Source organism: Scyliorhinus torazame, chromosome 3 (assembly GCF_047496885.1).
Source record: "Scyliorhinus torazame isolate Kashiwa2021f chromosome 3, sScyTor2.1, whole genome shotgun sequence".
Classification (NCBI taxonomy): Eukaryota; Metazoa; Chordata; class Chondrichthyes; order Carcharhiniformes; family Scyliorhinidae; genus Scyliorhinus; species Scyliorhinus torazame.
The window spans coordinates 377,255,668-377,272,151 of record NC_092709.1 but is presented as its reverse complement, the minus strand read 5'-3'; the positions used below and the strand labels follow the sequence as shown (position 1 = coordinate 377,272,151).

Here is a 16,484-nt window from a genome sequence, read left to right as displayed (position 1 = left end):
GTATAGTGACTGGGTGACACACGTACCTGTGTATAGTGACTGGGTGACACACGTACCTGTGTATAGTGACTGGGTGACACACGTACCTGTGTATAGTGACTGGGTGACACACGTACCTGTGTATAGTGACTGGGTGACACACGTACCTGTGTATAGTGACTGGGTGACACACGTACCTGTGTATAGTGACTGGGTGACACACGTACCTGTGTATAGTGACTGGGTGACACACGTACCTGTGTATAGTGACTGGGTGACACACGTACCTGTGTATAGTGACTGGGTGACACACGTACCTGTGTATAGTGACTGAGTGACACACGTACCTGTGTATAGTGACTGGGTGACACACACCTGTGTATAGTGACTGGGTGACACACGTACCTGTGTATAGTGACTGGGTGACACACGTACCTGTGTATAGTGACTGGGTGACACACGTACCTGTGTACAGTGACTGAGTGACACACGTACCTGTGTATAGTGACTGGGTGACACACGTACCTGTGTACAGTGACTGGGTGACACACGTACCTGTGTACAGTGACTGGGTGACACACGTACCTGTGTATAGTGACTGGGTGACACACGTACCTGTGTATAGTGACTGGGTGACACATGGACCTGTGTATAGTGACTGGGTGACACACGTACCTGTGTATAGTGACTGGGTGACACACGTACCTGTGTATAGTGACTGAGTGACACACGTACCTGTGTATAGTGACTGAGTGACACACGTACCTGTGTATAATGACTGAGTGACACACGTACCTGTGTATAGTGACTGAGTGACACGTACCTGTGTACAGTGACTGGGTGACACACGTACCGTGTATAGTGACTGGGTGACACACGTACCTGTGTATAGTGACTGAGTGACACACGTACCTGTGTATAGTGACTGGGTGACACACGTACCTGTGTATAGTGACTGGGTGACACACGTACCTGTGTATAGTGACTGAGTGACACACGTACCTGTGTATAGTGACTGGGTGACACACGTACCTGTGTATAGTGACTGAGTGACACACGTACCTGTGTATAGTGACTGGGTGACACACGTACCTGTGTATAGTGACTGAGTGACACACGTATCTGTGTATAGTGACCGAGTGACACACGTACCTGTGTATAGTGACTGGGTGACACACGTACCTGTGTATAGTGACTGAGTGACACACGTACCTGTGTATAGTGACTGAGTGACACACGTACCTGTGTATAGTGACTGAGTGACACACGTACCTGTGTATAATGACTGGGTGGCACACGTACCTGTGTATAGTGACTGGGTGACACACGTACCTGTGTACAGTGACTGGGTGACACACGTACCTGTGTATAGTGACTGGGTGACACACGTACCTGTGTATAGTGACTGAGTGACACACGTACCTGTGTACAGTGACTGGGTGACACACGTACCAGTGTATAGTGACTGGGTGACACACGTACCTGTGTATAGTGACTGAGTGACACACGTATCTGTGTATAGTGACTGGGTGACACACGTACCTGTGTATAGTGACTGGGTGACACACGTACCTGTGTATAGTGACTGGGTGACACACGTACCTGTGTATAGTGACTGGGTGACACACGTACCTGTGTACAGTGACTGAGTGACACACGTACCTGTGTATAGTGACTGGGTGACACACGTACCTGTGTATAGTGACTGGGTGACACACGTACCTGTGTATAGTGACTGGGTGACACACGTACCTGTGTATAGTGACTGAGTGGCACACGTACCTGTGTACAGTGACTGAGTGACACACGTACCTGTGTACAGTGACTGGGTGACACACGTACCTGTGTATAGTGACTGAGTGACACACGTACCTGTGTACAGTGACTGAGTGACACACGTACCTGTGTACAGTGACTGGGTGACACACGTACCTGTGTACAGTGACTGGGTGACACACGTACCTGTGTATAGTGACTGAGTGACACACGTACCTGTGTAAAGTGACTGGGTGGCACACGTACCTGTGTATAGTGACTGGGTGACACACGTACCTGTGTATAGTGACTGGGTGACACACGTACCTGTGTATAGTGACTGGGTGACACACGTACCTGTGTATAGTGACTGGGTGACACACGTACCTGTGTATAGTGACTGAGTGACACACGTACCTGTGTACAGTGACTGAGTGACACACGTACCTGTGTATAGTGACTGGGTGACACACGTACCTGTGTATAGTGACTGAGTGACACACGTACCTGTGTAAAGTGACTGGGTGGCACACGTACCTGTGTATAGTGACTGGGTGACACACGTACCTGTGTATAGTGACTGGGTGACACACGTACCTGTGTATAGTGACTGGGTGACACACGTACCTGTGTATAGTGACTGGGTGACACACGTACCTGTGTATAGTGACTGAGTGACACACGTACCTGTGTACAGTGACTGAGTGACACACGTACCTGTGTACAGTGACTGGGTGACACACGTACCTGTGTATAGTGACTGGGTGACACACGTACCTGTGTACAGTGACTGAGTGACACACGTACCTGTGTATAGTGACTGAGTGACACACGTACCTGTGTATAGTGACTGGGTGACACACGTACCTGTGTATAGTGACTGGGTGACACACGTACCTGTGTATAGTGACTGGGTGACACACGTACCTGTGTATAGTGACTGGGTGACACACGTACCTGTGTATAGTGACTGGGTGACACACGTACCTGTGTATAGTGACTGGGTGACACACGTACCTGTGTATAGTGACTGGGTGACACACGTACCTGTGTATAGTGACTGGGTGACACACGTACCTGTGTATAGTGACTGGGTGACACACGTACCTGTGTATAGTGACTGGGTGACACACGTACCTGTGTACAGTGACTGGGTGACACACGTACCTGTGTATAGTGACTGGGTGACACACGTACCTGTGTATAGTGACTGAGTGACACACGTACCTGTGTACAGTGACTGAGTGACACACTTACCTGTGTACAGTGACTGAGTGACACACGTACCTGTGTACAGTGACTGAGTGACACACGTACCTGTGTACAGTGACTGAGTGACACACTTACCTGTGTACAGTGACTGAGTGACACACGTACCTGTGTACAGTGACTGAGTGACACACGTACCTGTGTACAGTGACTGAGTGACACACGTACCTGTGTACAGTGACTGAGTGACACACCAACCTGTGTACAGTGACTGAGTGACACACGTACCTGTGTACAGTGACTGAGTGACACACGTACCTGCGTACAGTGACTGGGTGACACACGTACCTGTGTATAGTGACTGGGTGACACACGTACCTGTGTATAGTGACTGAGTGACACACGTACCTGTGTATAGTGACTGGGTGACACACGTACCTGTGTATAGTGACTGAGTGGCACACGTACCTGTGTACAGTGACTGAGTGACACACGTACCTGTGTACAGTGACTGGGTGACACACGTACCTGTGTATAGTGACTGAGTGACACACGTACCTGTGTACAGTGACTGAGTGACACACGTACCTGTGTACAGTGACTGGGTGACACACGTACCTGTGTACAGTGACTGGGTGACACACGTACCTGTGTATAGTGACTGGGTGGCACACGTACCTGTGTATAGTGACTGGGTGACACACGTACCTGTGTATAGTGACTGAGTGACACACGTACCTGTGTAAAGTGACTGGGTGGCACACGTACCTGTGTATAGTGACTGGGTGACACACGTACCTGTGTATAGTGACTGGGTGGCACACGTACCTGTGTACAGTGACTGGGTGACACACGTACCTGTGTACAGTGACTGGGTGACACACGTACCTGTGTATAGTGACTGAGTGACACACGTACCTGTGTAAAGTGACTGGGTGGCACACGTACCTGTGTACAGTGACTGGGTGACACACGTACCTGTGTACAGTGACTGGGTGACACACGTACCTGTGTATAGTGACTGAGTGACACACGTACCTGTGTAAAGTGACTGGGTGGCACACGTACCTGTGTATAGTGACTGGGTGACACACGTACCTGTGTATAGTGACTGGGTGGCACACGTACCTGTGTATAGTGACTGAGTGACACACGTACCTGTGTATAGTGACTGGGTGACACACGTACCTGTGTATAGTGACTGGGTGACACACGTACCTGTGTATAGTGACTGAGTGACACACGTACCTGTGTATAGTGACTGGGTGACACACGTACCTGTGTATAGTGACTGAGTGACACACGTACCTGTGTATAGTGACTGGGTGACACACGTACCTGTGTATAGTGACTGAGTGACACACGTATCTGTGTATAGTGACCGAGTGACACACGTACCTGTGTATAGTGACTGGGTGACACACGTACCTGTGTATAGTGACTGAGTGACACACGTACCTGTGTATAGTGACTGAGTGACACACGTACCTGTGTATAGTGACTGAGTGACACACGTACCTGTGTATAATGACTGGGTGGCACACGTACCTGTGTATAGTGACTGGGTGACACACGTACCTGTGTACAGTGACTGGGTGACACACGTACCTGTGTATAGTGACTGGGTGACACACGTACCTGTGTATAGTGACTGAGTGACACACGTACCTGTGTACAGTGACTGGGTGACACACGTACCAGTGTATAGTGACTGGGTGACACACGTACCTGTGTATAGTGACTGAGTGACACACGTATCTGTGTATAGTGACTGGGTGACACACGTACCTGTGTATAGTGACTGGGTGACACACGTACCTGTGTATAGTGACTGGGTGACACACGTACCTGTGTATAGTGACTGGGTGACACACGTACCTGTGTATAGTGACTGAGTGACACACGTACCTGTGTATAGTGACTGGGTGACACACGTACCCGTGTATAGTGACTGGGTGACACACGTACCTGTGTATAGTGACTGGGTGACACACGTACCTGTGTATAGTGACTGAGTGGCACACGTACCTGTGTACAGTGACTGAGTGACACACGTACCTGTGTACAGTGACTGGGTGACACACGTACCTGTGTATAGTGACTGAGTGACACACGTACCTGTGTACAGTGACTGAGTGACACACGTACCTGTGTACAGTGACTGGGTGACACACGTACCTGTGTACAGTGACTGGGTGACACACGTACCTGTGTATAGTGACTGAGTGACACACGTACCTGTGTAAAGTGACTGGGTGGCACACGTACCTGTGTATAGTGACTGGGTGACACACGTACCTGTGTATAGTGACTGGGTGGCACACGTACCTGTGTATAGTGACTGAGTGACACACGTACCTGTGTATAGTGACTGGGTGACACACGTACCTGTGTATAGTGACTGGGTGACACACGTACCTGTGTATAGTGACTGGGTGACACACGTACCTGTGTATAGTGACTGAGTGACACACGTACCTGTGTACAGTGACTGAGTGACACACGTACCTGTGTATAGTGACTGGGTGACACACGTACCTGTGTATAGTGACTGGGTGACACACGTACCTGTGTATAGTGACTGAGTGACACACGTACCTGTGTATAGTGACTGAGTGACACACGTACCTGTGTATAGTGACTGGGTGACACACGTACCTGTGTATAGTGACTGGGTGACACACGTACCTGTGTAAAGTGACTGGGTGGCACACGTACCTGTGTATAGTGACTGGGTGACACACGTACCTGTGTATAGTGACTGGGTGGCACACGTACCTGTGTATAGTGACTGAGTGACACACGTACCTGTGTATAGTGACTGGGTGACACACGTACCTGTGTATAGTGACTGGGTGACACACGTACCTGTGTATAGTGACTGGGTGACACACGTACCTGTGTATAGTGACTGAGTGACACACGTACCTGTGTACAGTGACTGAGTGACACACGTACCTGTGTACAGTGACTGGGTGACACACGTACCTGTGTATAGTGACTGGGTGACACACGTACCTGTGTATAGTGACTGAGTGACACACGTACCTGTGTATAGTGACTGAGTGACACACGTACCTGTGTATAGTGACTGGGTGACACACGTACCTGTGTATAGTGACTGGGTGACACACGTACCTGTGTATAGTGACTGAGTGACACACGTACCTGTGTACAGTGACTGAGTGACACACGTACCTGTGTATAGTGACTGGGTGACACACGTACCTGTGTATAGTGACTGGGTGACACACGTACCTGTGTATAGTGACTGGGTGACACACGTACCTGTGTATAGTGACTGAGTGACACACGTACCTGTGTATAGTGACTGGGTGACACACGTACCTGTGTATAGTGACTGGGTGACACACGTACCTGTGTATAGTGACTGAGTGACACACGTACCTGTGTATAGTGACTGAGTGACACACGTACCTGTGTATAGTGACTGGGTGACACACGTACCTGTGTATAGTGACTGGGTGGCACACGTACCTGTGTATAGTGACTGAGTGACACACGTACCTGTGTATAGTGACTGAGTGACACACGTACCTGTGTATAGTGACTGGGTGACACACGTACCTGTGTATAGTGACTGGGTGACACACGTACCTGTGTATAGTGACTGGGTGGCACACGTACCTGTGTATAGTGACTGAGTGACACACGTACCTGTGTATAGTGACTGGGTGACACACGTACCTGTGTATAGTGACTGAGTGACACACGTACCTGTGTATAGTGACTGGGTGACACACGTACCTGTGTATAGTGACTGAGTGACACACGTACCTGTGTATAGTGACTGAGTGACACACATACCTGTGTATAGTGCCTGGGTGGCCCACGTACCTTGATGTGGTCGGCCAGCTGTACTGTACAATCCTCACTTTGCTCCACCAGGTGAATGCTGTACAGATGCTGCGGTGAGAACACAGACTTGGTTAACACAAAACCCAAAACCACAAGTCTCATGCAAACCGTTTCGAAGGAGATGGAGTCAGTGGGCACATTAAAAAAGTACTTTAGATTTAAATCAGTTATTCCCTGGCACGGCGCGTTGCTCCTGAGGCAGAGACGCCAGCCCCACTCACTACCCGACTCCCGCTGTCCCCAGCTTCCATCCCTCGTCATTTCCCAGCTTCAACACCGCTTGTTACAGTCAGTGCCTTACCTCTGCTTCCAGTCACGGGTAAGTCACTGGGTGATGCCCATTACAGTCACTGGGGTGATGCCCATTACAGTCACTGGGTGATGCCCATTACAGTCACTGGGTGATGCCGGTTACAGTCACTGGGGTGATGCCCATTAGAGTCACTGGGTGATGCCCATTAGTCACTGGGTGATGCCCATTACAGTCACTGGGGTGATGCCGGTTACAGTCACTGGGGTGATGCCCGTTCCAGTCACTGGGGTGATGCCCGTTACAGTCACTGGGGTGATGCCCGTTACAGTCACTGGGGTGATGCCCATTACAGTCACTGGGGTGATGCCCATTACAGTCACTGGGTGATGCCCATTACAGTCACTGGGGTGATGCCCATTAGTCACTGGGGTGATGCCCATTAGTCATTGGGTGATGCCCATTACAGTCACTGGGTGATGCCCGTTACAGTCACTGGGTGATGCCCATTACAGTCACTGGGTGATGCCGGTTACAGTCACTGGGGTGATACCCATTACAGTCACTGGGTGATGCCCATTACAGTCACTGGGGTGATGCCCATTAGTCACTGGGGTGATGCCCATTAGTCATTGGGTGATGCCCATTACAGTCACTGGGTGATGCCCGTTACAGTCACTGGGTGATGCCCATTACAGTCACTGGGTGATGCCCATTACAGTCACTGGGTGATGCCCATTACAGTCACTGGGGTGATGCCCGTTACAGTCACGATAACCGGCATTCGTTATTCCAGTTCATGCGTTAAGTGTTTAAGTCAATGTGTGATCTCTGGTTAAATTGGTTTCTCTGATGAGTTATCAGTGCCACATCGCAGGATTCTGCTAGTGAGTTATCTTTGGTTTTAATCAGTAACGCCCAGCTCATAACCAGAGATAGCCCATTGACAGTAACACCCAGCTCAGTAACCAGGGATAACCCACTGACAGTAACTCCCAGCTCAGTAACCAGAGATAACCCACAGACAGTAACTCCCAGCTCAGTAACCAGCGATAACCCACTGAGAGTAACTCCCAGCTCAGTAACCAGAGATAACCCACTGACAGTAACTCCCAGCTCAGTAACCAGAGATAACCCACTGACAGTAACTCCCAGCTCAGTAACCAGAGATAACCCACTGACAGTAACTCCCAGCTCAGTAACCAGAGATAACCCACTGACAGTAACTCCCAGCTCATTAACCAGAGATAACCCACTGACAGTAACTCCGAACTCAGTAACCAGAGTTAACCCACTGACAGTAACTCCCAGCTCAGTAACCAGAGATAAACCACTGACAGTAACTCCCAGCTCAGTAACCAGAGATAACCCACTGACAGTAACTCCGAACTAGGTAACCAGAGATAACCCACTGACAGTAACTCCCAGCTCAGTAACCAGAGATAACCCACTGACAGTAACTCCCAGCTCAGTAACCAGAGATAACCCACTGACAGTAACTCCCAGCTCAATAACCAGAGATAACCCACTGACAGTACCTCCCAACTCAATAACCAGAGATAACCCACTGACAGTAACTCCCAGCTCAGTAACCAGAGATAACCCACTGACAGTAACCTCCAGCTCAGTAAGCAGCGATAACCCACTGACAGTAACTCCCAGCTCAATAACCAGAGATAACACACTGACAGTAACTCCCAGCTCAGTAACCAGAGATAACCCACTGACAGTAACTCCCAGCTCAGTAACCAGAGATTACCCACTGACAGTAACTCCCAGCTCAATACCCAGATATAACCCACTGACAGCAACACCCAGCTCTGTAACCAGAGATAACCCACTGACAGTAACTCCCAGCTCAGTAACCAGAGATAACCCACTGACAGTAACTCCCAGCTCAGTAACCAGAGATAACCCACTGACAGTAACTCCCAGCTCAGTAACCAGAGATAACCCACTGACAGTAACCTCCAGCTCAGTAAGCAGCGATAACCCACTGACAGTAACTCCCAACTCAATAACCAGAGATAACCCACTGACAGTAACTCCCAGCTCAGTAACCAGAGATAACCCACTGACAGTAACTCCCAGCTCAGTAACCAGAGATAACCCACTGACAGTAACCTCCAGCTCAGGAAGCAGCGATAACCCACTGACAGTAACTCCCAGCTCAATAACCAGAGATAACACACTGACAGTAACTCCCAGCTCAGTAACCAGAGATAACCCACTGACAGTAACTCCCAGCTCAGTAACCAGAGATTACCCACTGACAGTAACTCCCAGCTCAATACCCAGATATAACCCACTGACAGCAACACCCAGCTCTGTAACCAGAGATAACCCACTGACAGTAACTCCCAGCTCAGTAACCAGAGATAACCCACTGACAGTAACTCCCAGCTCAGTAACCAGAGATAACCCACTGACAGTAACCTCCAGCTCAGTAAGCAGCGATAACCCACTGACAGTAACTCCCAGCTCAATAACCAGAGATAACACACTGACAGTAACTCCCAGCTCAGTAACCAGAGATAACCCACTGACAGTAACTCCCAGCTCAGTAACCAGAGATTACCCACTGACAGTAACTCCCAGCTCAATACCCAGATATAACCCACTGACAGCAACACCCAGCTCTGGAACCAGAGATAACCCACTGACAGTAACTCCCAGCTCAGTAACCAGAGATAACCCACTGACAGTAACTCCCAGCTCAGTAACCAGAGATAACCCACTGACAGTAACTCCCAGCTCAGTAACCAGAGATAACCCACTGACAGTAACTCCCAGCTCAATAACCAGAGATAACCCACTGACAGTAACTCCTACCTCAGAAACCAGAGATAACCAACTGACAGTAACACCCAACTCAATAACCAGAGATAACCCACTGACAGTAACTCCTACCTCAGAAACCAGAGATAACCAACTGACAGTAACACCCAGCTCAATAACCAGAGATAACCCACTGACAGTCACCTCCAGCTCAGTAACCAGAGATAACCCACTGACAGTAACTCCCAGCTCAGTAACCAGAGATAACCCACTGACAGTAACTCCCAGCTCAGTAACCAGAGATAACCCACTGACAGTAACTCCCAGCTCAGGAACCAGATATAACCCACTGACAGTAACTCCCAGCTCAGTAACCAGAGATAACCCACTGACAGTAACACCCAGCTCAGTAACGAGAGATAACCCACTGACAGTAACTCACAGCTCAGTAACCAGAGATAACCCACTGACAGTAATTCCCAGCTCAGTAACCAGAGATAACCCAGTGACAGTAACTCCCAGCTCAGTAACCAGCGATAACCAACAGACAGTAACACCCAGCTTAGCAACCAGAGATAACCCACTGACAGTAACCCCCAGCTCAGTAACCAGAGACAACCCACTGACAGTAACTCCCAGCTCAGTAACCAGAGATAACCCACTGACAGTAACACCCAGCTTAGCAACCAGAGATAACCCACTGACAGTAACTCCCAGCTCAATAACCAGAGATAACACACTGACAGTAACTCCCAGCTCAGTAACCAGAGATAACCCACTGACAGTAACTCCCAGCTCAGTAACCAGAGACAACCCACTGACAGTAACTCCCAGCTCAGTAACCAGAGATAACCCACTGACAGTAACTCCCAGCTCATTAACCAGAGATAACCCACTGGCAGTAACTCCCAGCTCAGTAACCAGATAACCCACTGACAGTAACTCCCAGCTCAGTAACCAGAGATAACCCACTGACAGTAACTCCCAGCTCAGTAACCAGAGATAACCCACTGACAGTAACCCCCAGCTCAGTAACCAGAGATAACCCACTGACAGTAACTCCCAACTCAGTAACCAGAGATAACCCACTGACAGTAACTCCCAGCTCAGTAACCAGAGATAACCCACTGACAGTTACTCCCAGCTCAGTAACCAGCGATAACCCACTGACAGTAACTCCCAGCTCAGTAACCAGAGATAACCCACTGACAGTAACTCCCAGCTCAGTAACCAGAGATAACCCACTGACAGGAACTCCCAGCTCAGTAACCAGAGACAACCCACTGACAGTAACACCCAGCTCAATAAACAGAGATAACCCACTGACAGTAACTCCCAGCTCAGTAACCAGAGATAACCCACTGACAGTAACTCACAGCTCAGAAACCAGAGATAACCCACTGACAGGAACTCCTAGCTCAGTAACCAGCGATAACCCACTGACAGTAACTCCCAGCTCAGTAACCAGAGATAACCCACTGACAGTAACTCCCAGCTCAGTAACCAGCGATAACCCACTGACAGTAACTCCCAGCTCAATAACCAGAGATAACCCACTGACAGTAACTCCCAGCTCAGTAACCAGAGATAACCCACTGACAGTAACCCCCAGCTCAGTAACCAGAGATAACCCACTGACAGTAACTCCCAGCTCAGTAACCAGAGACAACCCACTGACAGTAACACCCAGCTCAATAAACAGAGATAACCCACTGACAGTAACTCCCAGCTCAGTAACCAGAGATAACCCACTGACAGTAACTCACAGCTCAGAAACCAGAGATAACCCACTGACAGGAACTCCTAGCTCAGTAACCAGCGATAACCCACTGACAGTAACTCCCAGCTCAGTAACCAGAGATAACCCACTGACAGTAACTCCCAGCTCAGTAACCAGCGATAACCCACTGACAGTAACTCCCAGCTCAATAACCAGAGATAACCCACTGACAGTAACTCCCAGCTCAGTAACCAGAGATAACCCACTGACAGTAACCCCCAGCTCAGTAACCAGAGATAACCCACTGACAGTAACTCCCAGCTCAGTAACCAGAGACAACCCACTGACAGTAACTCCCAGCTCAGTAACCAGAGACAACCCACTGACAGTAACCTCCAGCTCAGTAACCAGAGATAACCCACTGACAGTAACACCCAACTCAATAACCAGAGATAACCCACTGACAGTAACTCCCAGCTCAGTAACCAGAGATAATCTACTGACAGTAACTCCCAGCTCAGTAACCAGAGATAACCCACTGACAGTAACTCCCAGCTCAGTAACCAGAGATAACCCACTGACAGGAACTCCCAGCTCAGTAACCAGAGATAACCCACTGACAGTAACTCCCAGCTCAGTAACCAGAGATAACCCATTGATAGTAACTCCCAGCTCAGTAACCAGAGATAACCCATTGACAGTAACTCCCAGCTCAGTAACCAGAGATAACCCATTGACAGTAACTCCCAGCTCAATAACCAGAGATAACCCACTGACAGTAACCCCCAGCTCAGTAACCAGAGATAACGCACTGACAGTAACTCCCAGCTCAGTAACCAGAGATAACCCACTGACAGTAACTCCCAGCTCAGTAACCAGATACAACCCACTGACAGTAACTCCCAGCTCAGCAACCAGTGATAACCCACTGACAGTGACTCCCAGCTCAGTAACCAGAGATATCCCACTGACAGGAACTCCCAGCTCAGTAACCAGAGACAACCCACTGACAGTATTACCCAGCTCAGTAACCAGAGATAACCCACTGACAGTAACTCCCAGCTCAATAACCAGAGATAACCCACTGACAGTAACCTCCAGCTCAGTAACCAGAGATAACCCACTGACAGGAACTCCCAGCTCAGTAACCAGAGATAACCCACTGACAGTAACTCCCAGCTCAGTAACCAGAGATAACCCATTGACAGTAACTCCCAGCTCAGTAACCAGATATAACCCACTGACAGTAACTCCCAGCTCAGTAACCAGAGATAACCCACTGACAGTAACTCCCAGCTCAATAACCAGAGATAACCCACTGACAGTGGGTTATATCTGGTTACTGACAGTAACTCCCAGCTCAGTAACCAGAGATAACCCACTGACAGTAACTCCCAGCTCAATAACCAGAGATAACCCACTGACAGTAACCCCCAGCTCAGTAACCAGAGATAACGCACTGACAGTAACTCCCAGCTCAGTAACCAGAGATAACCCACTGACAGTAACTCCCAGCTCAGTAACCAGAGATAACCCACTGACTGTAACTCCCAGCTCAATAACCAGAGATAACCCACTAACAGTAACTCCCAGCTCAGTTACCAGATAACCCACTAACAGTAACTCCCAGCTCAGTAACCAGAGATAACCCACTGACAGTAACTCCCAGCTCAGTAACCAGAGATAACCCACTGGCAGTAACTCCCAGCTCAGTAACCAGAGATAACCCACTGACAGTAACTCCCAGCTCAGTAACCAGAGATAACCCACTGACAGTAACTCCCAGCTCAGTAACCAGAGACAACCCACTGACAGTAACTCCCAGCTCAGTAACCAGAGACAACCCACTGACAGTAACCCCCAGCTCAGTAACCAGAGATAACCCACTGACAGTAACTCCCAGCTCAGTAACCAGAGATAACCCACTGACAGTAACTCCCAGCTCAGTAACCAGAGATAACCCACTGACAGTAACTCCCAGCTCAGTAACCAGAGATAACCCACTGACAGTAACTCCCAGCTCCATAACCAGAGATAACCCACTGACAGTAACTCCCAGCTCAGTAACCAGAGATAACCCACTGACAGTAACTCCCAGCTCAGTAACCAGAGATTACCCACTGGCAGTACCTCCCAGCTCAGTAACCAGATAACCCACTGACAGTAACTCCCAGCTCAGTAACCAGAGATAACCCACTGACAGTAACTCCCAGCTCAGTAACCAGAGATAACCCACTGACAGTAACTCCCAGCTCAGTAACCAGAGATAACCCACTGACAGTAACTCCCAGCTCAGTAACCAGAGATAACCCACTGACAGTAACTCCCAGCTCAGTAACCAGAGATAACCCACTGACAGTAACTCCCAGCTCAGTAACCAGAGATAACCCACTGACAGTAACTCCCAGCTCAGTAACCAGAGATAACCCACTGACAGTAACTCCCAGCTCAATAACCAGAGATAACCCACTGACAGTAACTCCCAGCTCAGTAACCAGAGATAACCCACTGACAGTAACTCCCAGCTCAGTAACCAGAGATAACCCACTGACAGTAACTCCCAGCTCAGTAACCAGAGATAAGTAACTGATGGTGAACACTGATATCCTGTCTAATGGCAGTAACGGCCAGCTCAATGGCAAGAGGTAACTGACATTGCCTGTGCACACATGTAATGCAGCAAAGTACTCTAACTAGGGATCAATCGCTGACTCTAATCAGGGATAATCCATTGACTATAACCAGGGATAATGCACTGACTGCAACCAGGGGTTAATCACTGACTCAAAGCTGGGATCGGTGTTGCTGGCCTGTGAGATGAGTCTGCTGTTCTGGTACCTGATAGTATTTAATAGCCTTGGTGAGAGGCTCCACATTGACAGTCTCGTCTAATTGGTCCTTGTGCATCAGTTCAATGAGGAAATCCAGCGATCTCTCATGGACACTCATCTCAGGGTAAAGTCCTCCAATCTTCTTGTATATATCGACACTGCATTGTCCCAGAGACCTACAGGACAAGTAACCAGTCAGCAAGGTTCACACATTCACTAAAATAACTCTCTGTTCCTGCTCTCAAAGCAACATTCTTCCAAACTTCTCTTGTTTCTGGAAAGATCCAGTGGATTGCAAAACCACAAATGTAACACCTCAATTCAAGAAAGTCAGGGGGGACAGAAAGCTGGAAGCGATCAGCCAGTTGGCCGAATACCAGTCATTGGAAAAATGCTGCAATCCATTATTAAGGCGGTGCTTGTAAGGTATTTAGAAAATTACAATACAATCAGACAGATTATACATGGATTAGTGCGAGGGAAATCGTGTTTAATCAATTTATCAGACTTTTTTCAGGATGTCACAAGCAGGGTAGATGAGGGGGAACCTGTAGGCGTTGTGTATATAGATTTGCAAAAGGCATGAAATAAATTGTCACATCAAAGGTTTCCACATAAGGTAAGAGCTTATGCAATTGGGAGATAAATGGGTTATTTTCAAGTTGGAAAACTAACAAGTGGAATGCCACAGTGCTGGGACGTCAACTATTTACAATATATATCAACGACTCGGATGAAGGGCTCAAGTCTATTGTAGCCAGATTGGCTGGTGATACTGTTCGGAAGTGGTTATAGTTTTATGTCATTTATATTTGCATGTCCGTGTGTTGGGCATAAGCTTTTGCTTTAAGTTTAAACTTCATTTATATTTCTGAACCGTTAAAAAACCTGGAGTTTAGTTTCACTTTAAAAGATGCCTGCATTTTTCATGGGGCAACGTAGCAAAAAAAAAAAAAAAAAAAAAACTGCTGCCGAGCGGAAACGGAAAAAGTCTCTCGCGCAGGACAGGAAGGGGGACTGCAGGCCCCAAATTAAACAACAGCAAGAGCCCAAAACCGGGGAGAGAGGCAAAAGGAAATTCCAAGAAGGTTGTCCAGTTAAGAGGGAGGAGCAGAGGCTCCAAATTAAAAGACAGGGATACAAGGAGCTGACCTGGGGTAACATGGGCTTGTGAGAGGCCAGAGATTGAAGGGGACCCAAAGGTTGGTGACTCCTTACGCCGAGCCTGTGAAGCTTGGCTGGATATCTGAGAGACTGTGTGGAAGGGAAAGCTTGAATGCATGTGGCGATCCAAGGGAACTTCAAAAGGAGAGTTGAAATCCTGGAAGCAGATCCTCGCTGAAGACATCCGGAAGAAAGCATTGTTTGATAGAAGATTCCAAGGCATTCCAAGGTTTAAACTTATTTAGCAGGGGGAGGGTCCACAGGCTGTTAGCAGAATAGGGACACAGCATAATAGAGAAAAACACCAGGTCAGAGGGAATAAGGCAGTAGCAAGGTCCAAGGGAGAAAGGCAAGGCTGGATGACCTTGCTTTAATGCCAGGAGTATTGTGGGTAAAACGGATGAGTTAAGGGCGAGGATTGACACGTGGAATTATGATATAGTAGCCATCACGGAGACGTGGTTGAGGAAGGGGCAGGATTGGCAGCTCAACGCCCCGGGATATAGAATCTTCAGGAGGGACAGGGGAGGGGGTAAAAGAGGGGGAGACATTGCATTGGTAGTTAAGGAGTCAGCTACTGCAGTAAGGATGAGGGGGCTTCGGGAGACGCTTTGTGGGTAGAGCTTAAGGAGATCCATATTGCTGGGTGTTTATTATAGACCCACAGATAGGCAGCGGCAAATTCAGGGTAAAAATAACAATAGAGTAATTATATTAGGTGATTTAAACTTTCCCAACATTAATTGGGAGAGTCATTGTGTTAAGGTCTTAGCTGCAGTGGAGTTATTAAAATCTATACAGGAGAACTTTTTTGGTGAATATGTAGGGATGGAGCAGTGCTGGACCCAATTCTGGGGAATGAAGCCGGACAGGTGGTGGGGGAGCATTTTGGTGATAGCGACCACAACATGCTACAATA

The 16,484-nt window shown here is 48.6% G+C and overlaps 1 protein-coding gene across 4 annotated transcripts in view; it reads right to left on the bottom strand.

Moving 5' to 3' along the window:
• LOC140409375 (dynactin subunit 1-like) overlaps positions 1 to 16,484 on the bottom strand; it is a 276,463-nt gene that overhangs the window by 5,360 nt on the left and 254,619 nt on the right. For all 4 annotated transcript variants that reach the window (XM_072497822.1, XM_072497823.1, XM_072497824.1 and 1 more), the window contains 2 exons: positions 14,409 to 14,577; positions 6,802 to 6,870 (listed from right to left, as the gene is read on the bottom strand). In XM_072497822.1, the coding sequence (XP_072353923.1) occupies positions 6,802 to 6,870; positions 14,409 to 14,577 (238 nt within the window). The remainder of the gene's footprint in view (positions 1 to 6,801; positions 6,871 to 14,408; positions 14,578 to 16,484) is intronic.